The sequence below is a fragment of the Falco biarmicus genome, chromosome 9 (assembly GCF_023638135.1).
Source record: "Falco biarmicus isolate bFalBia1 chromosome 9, bFalBia1.pri, whole genome shotgun sequence".
In the NCBI taxonomy this organism is placed as follows: Eukaryota; Metazoa; Chordata; class Aves; order Falconiformes; family Falconidae; genus Falco; species Falco biarmicus.
In genome coordinates, this window is record NC_079296.1 from 30,501,698 (window position 1) to 30,509,030 (window position 7,333).

The 7,333-nt window shown below is 47.6% G+C and overlaps 1 protein-coding gene across 2 annotated transcripts; it reads left to right on the plus strand.

Annotated features, from left to right (window-relative positions):
* The first annotated feature begins 2,737 nt into the window (after positions 1 to 2,737).
* PPP1R3C (protein phosphatase 1 regulatory subunit 3C) lies at positions 2,738 to 7,075 on the plus strand. 2 transcript variants are annotated; one of them, XM_056352565.1, is made up of 2 exons: positions 2,738 to 2,888; positions 4,533 to 7,075. In XM_056352565.1, exons 1-2 carry the CDS (start codon positions 2,875 to 2,877, stop codon positions 5,476 to 5,478), a joined length of 960 nt encoding a protein of 319 aa, XP_056208540.1. In that variant the 5' UTR covers positions 2,738 to 2,874; the 3' UTR covers positions 5,479 to 7,075. The 2 variants fall into 2 exon arrangements, with proteins under 2 accessions (XP_056208540.1, XP_056208541.1); XM_056352566.1 differs by lacking the exon at positions 2,738 to 2,888 and adding an exon at positions 3,445 to 3,807.
* Positions 7,076 to 7,333: the final 258 nt, after the last annotated feature.

Consider the following 7,333-nt stretch of genomic DNA (forward strand, 5'->3'; position numbering starts at 1 on the left):
TGACAGGTGAGCTGCCCAACCAAAATAACTGGAAATCTGAGTCCTCTATAAAAAAATGCAGCTAGGGAACCATCATTGACAGTGCAAACTGGTGTGCTACCTGAGATAACCCTGTCAGTTTGCCTCGATGCAGAGACATCTCCTCGGATGAGGAAAGAGTCACCCTGGCCCTGCACAATGCTCTCTGCTTGTATTGGCAACTGCAAATTGGGGCACCAGTCCATGGCCATGAATGTGCTCCAGGTTACCAAGTAGGCATGAAGTTGCTGTATCCAGTCCATATTTACTGACTTGGGCAATGATCTGCCCATGAAAGCCTCTGTATCTCACTACTGCTTTTTTGCTAAGCATATCACCTTAAATAATCTTTCCTGATGTTTTCTAAGTTGGGCAAAACAGATATTAACACAACGGGAACAAAATGTTTTATAGCGGCAAACAGCGCAATGAGCTAGTACATAGTAGCAGAAATGTCTGTAGCAAAGCCTTGAGGTGACTCCTTTTGTGCAAGCTTCAAGCATAGAATAAAATAATTTCCCAGGTCTTATTTAATGCCTGCACATAGGCAGTGTGATACAGCAGCCCCAGCTGTTGTACATGCTCCCCAATAACGCAGCAGCTCAGCTAAGTGGTGCTGTGGGGGATGCTGTGTGGGCAAAGATTCAAGTAGCACAGGGTCATAAAACTTCACCATAGTTGTTCACTCTTTTTTATAATGGGTATATAGAGGAGATTTGGTAAATGCCAGCCATGTGCCTGGCCCTCCCTTATGCCTGCAGGGGATGTTGGGCTTACTGCTGCCAGGCAGGTGGCTAGGGCTGAAAGTGTTTGTCTCTCTTCCTAAAGAGAAATAAAACCCTTGCAACTAACAAGGCTTCCAGAGCACAGGTACTGTTTTCTAGCATTTTCCCTGGGCAAACGATGAGAAAATATCATCTACCTTTGAGAGGGAGCTGGCAGTCACCAAGACATAAGGAAGACGGAGAAAGGAAAGGAGAGGAAGATGATGTGAGTGGCAGGGATGTGACTTGAGAAGCAGAGAACCAAGGAAGGTCATCCTGAATAACTGGTGCCAGGGAACAGAGCAGTACTTTCCAAAATCTTGTCTGCCTTGCTAGTACTGCTTCAGGCTTCATCTGTGTGACACATACTGGCGCAAAAGGCAGGAACTTCAGTCACCAAGGGTCTGAGCTAAGCAACCAAAGTCTTACTCTCCTATGAATACTCCCATTATAAGTACAGAGACAGCGTACTGATCGGTGTGCCATGCATCAGTCAGCAGAAGCCTTCCCTCTTGAGCCCTTTCATGACTCTTTCTCTCTCTGCTTCTATGTAGCTTGAATCTAAAACAGAGGTGTCGTCACCACCCGCCACGCTCACGCACTGTCTCCTAATAAACTCTCGCACATAGCAGAGGAACCTTTCATTATTTTTTTTTCCTCACAAGCCAAGAAAGGAAAAATAATTTGCGTGAGCCAGAAAAATCCTGTATCATCTGTTCATCACAGTAAGCCCCCTTTACTTCATGCAGAGCACAGGACTTCCTGCTGTTCATTTGTGCATGGTCTCATCTACCAGTAAAAATTATGAACTCAGAAAATCACAGTTCACAGACTGTATCACATCTTGTAGGGTGAGTGCAAGTCATTTGTTGCCCTTGGGAAAGAGCAGATGGGCCAGCAAGTAGGTGACAGTGAAACTGCCGAGCCACAGAAGACCCCCAGAGCCGCTTAGCAGCCAAGGCACAGCCTCTGAGCCGCAGTAACTTGGGGATGGACTTTCTCTGGGCGCCTCGCAGCCTGCAGAAGACAGCACGCCGTCACCCCCGGGGCTGCCTCCCTCCAGCATCTGCGAGGGCTCATCAGCCTCGCGGGTCCCGGGGCCTCCCGGGAGGCAGCAGGTAAGCAGTAAGGGAGCATCGCCGCGGCTCATGCTGCGGGGCCATGTTCCGCTCATTTTTGTCCTTTTGCTCCAGAAACAGGTAAGAACTACAGCAGGGCCTGTCACGTCCTCAGGTGGTGCACAGATCCCCACGCGTGGGAAGTGAACAGCCATCAGCACCAAATTAAATGTCTGAAAGTACTTTTTCACCTAGGATACGGACAGCTGTATTCCAGGACGACACATTTCTGGCTCTGGCAACATTCTCCTACAAGGTAGGGCTCCAGCTCCTTTTCAACAAGGCTGACAGTCTGTAATTTCAACTGCTTATTATTTTTGTTCTGCTAGGACTGTAGTCCTTCAGCAGTGACTTGGAGCAGCCCTGCTGTGACACGTGAAACAATATCCACTTCCCACGGAAATCTCGTGTAGCAAACCTGTTTGCTTCCCGGCTGGCTGCAGGGGAAGGGGCTGGAGCGAGCCCCATCAGACACTCCTGGTGCCCTGCAGCTGCCTTGCAGGAGCCTCGCCTCTTGCCCTGCCGCAGGGGCACGGGAGGGCCGGGCACACCGCGGAGCAGGCTCCTGCCCTGCCGCAGCCCCGCCACCCCATGCCGGACAGAGCGATACCTGCCCGGGAGGCTCTGCCCGGCCGCCCCCTCGGGGCACCGGCAGCAGGAGCTACGAACCGTGCCAGCGGGGACAGCGCGCGCCCTGGGCCACCAGCGCGCAGCACAGCGGGGCACGGAGCCCTGGGGGGGAAGGGGCGGGGAACGGCGGCCGCCCCTGCGCAGGGGGCCCACGGCGCCGCACCGCCGCCACACGTGAAGCCGCCGCCCCCCGCCGCGGGCCCGGGGCACGCCGAGCCCCGCCGCGCCGCCCCCCCCGGGCCGGGGCCGCCCCTTGGCCGCCCGCCGCGGGCAGGGCCCCATAAAGGCGGCGGCGCGGGCGAGGCGGGGAGCAGCCCGGGAGCAGCAGGCGGCTGCGCGGCCCCATGCACTGCAGCAGGTAAGCGCCGCCCGCCCCGGCACCCCCGCTCCCTGCGTCTGGCTGCGCCCCGCCGGGACGGCGGCCGTCGGGCTCCAGCCCCCGGACTCGCGCTCCGCTCCCCGCCGCCGCTTGCACAGGTCCCGCAAACGCGCCCCGGTGCTGCCGCAGTGCCTGTTCCAGTGGCCGAACCCACCCCTCCATTACTGGCCGTTCAGTGTAGCCTCTTCTAGCAGCCCGCCCTGCTCAGCTTGTGTTGTTGGGTTTCGTTGGTTCGTTGGGTTTTTTGTTGTTTCGGGTGTCTAGGTTTTTTTCCTCCCTCTCGTGTGGGTTTTTTTTTGTGTGCTGCAAAAACCTGGGACCAGCTGCCCCAGGAGCTGGCCATCAAAGTTGCACGGAGAGCATTTTCGAAGCCTCAGCTCTTTCCCTATTAAAGCAAAGCAACGCTTGATTAATTTGATGCTGGTACTCTCCTTGTCTTACTTATTATGGCTAGTACTGCCACAGTAAAAAAAAAAAAGCAAGGAGAATTAAGAGGCCAGCACTGATGCTGCTTTTTTTTTGGCAGGGCTCTGGAATACCAGTGAGAACCCTGGGAAGGAGAAAGCCATTTTTTTTAAGCGACAAAGCAAATGCTCTGGCTTCCCATGACTCACCAAAAATCCGTATTTCTATCAAGGACTGCATCATTCTCAGAAGGGCTGTGCTGCAGTTGAAGCCCCTTCTCACAAATATTCAAGCTACCTGGCTTTGAATGGGCCACATTCCTGCACAGGAATTGTGATTATCATCTGAGAGGGAGGGTTATGAATAAGTCTTTACAAATAAAGCTGTAGCATTCTCTTTGAAGACTTGCAGTAGGCTTTTAGCATAGACTTTGGCCATTATAAAAAGATGTTTTTAAGCCAGTTCTTGAAGCACAACGAGGTGAAAAAATAAGGTGTGTCACTCCCCCATGGTGGTTTTTTTTCCCCCTATTCATTCAGCAGTCAGTGTTAACAGTGCCAAAAAGCTCTTTAACCTAGACTTGGGCTAATACCTCAGAAACAAATATTTCCAGAGGTACTTCAGCATTTTTATTCATCTGAATTAATCAAAACCAGAGTGTCTAGTAAATGCACTTGCAGTTATTCAGAGCCACAGTGTGATGGTTCTGCATCAAGGTATGTAGTGTCCCATTTGATGCTCCGATGGGATAGGCTACTTGCCTAATATAGTGCTGTCTCTGATCAAAGATGAAGCAGCTGATCCAGCTTGCTGGAATTCTAAGACCTGGCTCAGAGTCTCTAAAAGGGAAGCTAAAGTGGATGAACGCTTCCACTGTAACTGGATTTATTTTACTGGCTATTAGGATGTTCTTTTCTGTATTTTTGAAGGAAATGTCTTTCATTAGCTGTTACAAAAATACATTTTTCAGAGGTTTGGAAAGAGCAAATTAAACTACATTTAAACTGAAAGCATTCAGAATTAGCAAGAAATGACTGAATAGTCTCACCCTAGTTCCTTAGCTTGAACTGTCAGTTTTAATTTAGGCTGCATTATTTAAAGCTGTGCAAAGATGAAGCCATGAATAATTAAGACAACAGATGAAGCAAATATGCATTCTTTAGAAGCTTCTTACCTGATGTAACAAATAATAACATCCTGCCTTTCTGCTCCTTTCAGAATGATACAGATCTTGGACCCGAGACCCTTGCCAAGCTCCATCATGCCTGTGGATGTGGCCATGAGAATTTGCTTAGCCCATTCTCCACCACTGCAGAGTTTTCTCAGCCCCCTTGAGGACTGCCAAAGAAACAACTTTGTGAACAGATTCAAACCTCTCAGACCATGTCTTCATGTGAAACGTGACTCTGAAGCTCAGAAGAGCGACTGGAACCACTCGGCAGCCCGAGCCAAGAAGCGAGTGGTGTTCGCGGACTCGAAGGGGCTGTCCCTGACTGCGATACACACCTTCTCCGAGTTCCAGGAGCACCCTGGGTGGGATCTTCAGTTTGACCTCTTAGGCATTGAAAATATAACATCTGGCTTAAAGTTACATGAGGAGAAAAACTTGATTCTGGGTTTCCCTCGGCCCTCAGCTGACTACCTGGACTTCAGGAATCGCCTGCAGAAGAACTTGGTCTGCCTGGAGAACTGCACCCTGCAAGAGAAGGTGCTGTCAGGTACTGTGAAAGTGAAGAACGTGAGTTTTGAAAAAAAGGTTCAGGTTCGAATCACCTTTGATACATGGAAGACCTACACAGACATTGAGTGTGTATACATGAACAATGTTTACAGTGATTCTGAAAATGATACCTTCTCATTTACCATTGACTTTCCTCCTGCCCTTTCCTCTGAGGAGAAGATAGAGTTTTGCATTTCTTACCAAAGTGGAGAACATACCTTCTGGGACAATAATGAGGGTCAGAATTACAAGATTTTCCATGCAGAGTGGAAGTCTGATGGTGTTCAGATACCGTCTGCCAAGAAAGACTGTGTAGATCTTCAGACTCCAAGGAGAGGACAAGAGAGAGAGCCTGATCAACTAGGTAGTCCGAGGCTGTCCAGTGGTCTCTTTCCCCAGTGGCAGAGCTTGGGTCGGATTGAAAATTCGTCACCATATTGGTGATCAGTACTAGTGAGGAAGCATTGTTCCATTTGACGACAGAACACTGTTAGTTTTCTGGTTCACATACTATGTGACAAAACCACCTGGCAGGTTTTGTAGGCTGGCTGAACAAATCCAAATTCACTAGTCCGTGAGACTTGTTAAACCATATTATGCTACTGAAATTCTTAGCCAGACCTTATCCTTGGAAGGAAAGAAAACTAAGATAAAACCCATGCGTATGCTACCTACTATAGAAATGGCATGCCCTTACATTAAGTATATGCTGCTTTCTTTCTGCTGTTGACTCTGAGTCACTAGGAGAGAGGCTCTTGCAAGGAAGTATGGAAGGCGATGGTATCTTAGCAAGCTGTAGTAACTGCATGTGTGAGAGTACGTGTGTACACACAGGGACATTATGTGAACAGAACATCACAATTTTGCACCAGTAGGGATGAGGTGATGTGGTCAGGACAGAGGCTTGCTATAACCCTTTATGGGCTTGTAGCAGAGGCAGGTAGGAATGCGTGGCTAGGATTTGTGGCTACAGTACTGTAAGAAACTTGGAGAGGATAATGGATGAGTGGGAAAAGGAATGAGGTTGGATGTGCTGTATGATTTGGAGACAAAATGCTCTAATTTAATCTTTCCAAAACTAGTCTTCAAAAATCCCAGAAAAAGTTCTATGGGATAAGAGGGAAAATACAGAAGACTATGCACACTGAGTGGTGGAAGTGACTGCTGCTCTGGGAAGACATCTCTGTCCTGGTTGGCTTTGTGAATAATCCATGTCTTGCATTTGAGAACAAATGTAGCCTTTGCTTCATCATCCTATTTATTCAACAGGCAGATGGTTACTTTATAACATTAGAAGGAAAAATGTGCCTTTAAAAAAAAATTAAGAACCACCCTACATGCCAAAAATAACCTTAGGTGACAAAACAAAGCAATTTCTAAGTTTCCTAGTCTGTAGCAGCATCAGATGATTTGACTCATCACCTGATCTAATCTTACAGCATCTGATGGTCAAGTATCCTGCTTCCTATTGCAAAGTCAGCAATGACTTTTCACAAGTGTGTAACATAGGCAAGGTCCTTCATATTGAAGACAGTGAATTAGTTGCACTCTGTGAAAGCTGATTTCTTTAGAAGAGCAGGGTTGCTACTATGTGGTTTTCCTAGACTGAATATAGGCTTGCACATAAATAGAAAACGGCTCTGGTTTATTTTACCTCATTTTTTGAAGTTTTTTTTTTTTAAGACTTCAGTAAACTCTAATGTATATTTTATATCTCTATGCTTATAATTTAGCTTTCTGAGACGTCAAACTGAAGGCAATCTGTGTTTCATGCAAGATGTGTGTGAGACATTTTCAGCAGGCATGAATACTGGTACACCTTTTAACTGCACAGAAACGGCGTTAACGTCAAAATATAAACACATTTTTGCCCATTGCTAAGAAATAATATCCTGAGTCTGAAGCTACTTGCAGTACAGCAAGGCAGTAAATACTAAGGTGAAATAAGTCTCCTTCACTAATTGCACCTTTTCCCTATGTAACCTTTGCTGTTATGTGTAAACTGGCCATTTTAAGAATAAATTTTATTTTGATACACCCAGTTCTTACTGCATCAGCTCAACCTGTCTGATTTCTCAGCTTCTTTAAACAGCTGCATTTGTGACATAAGGTAAACCAGTTTCTTCTGTGCCATGGGGTGATGCTAAAGCTGGCTATGGCATGGTCTCAGGTCAGGAGCTGGCATTACTCCGAAGGTGAAATCCAAGCTCTTCACTAAATGAGAGATCCTTAAAAGTATTGCCTTATGAGTTGTGCCATCTGAAAAAAAAACCCTCCGTATCTCACCAAATTTAACTGG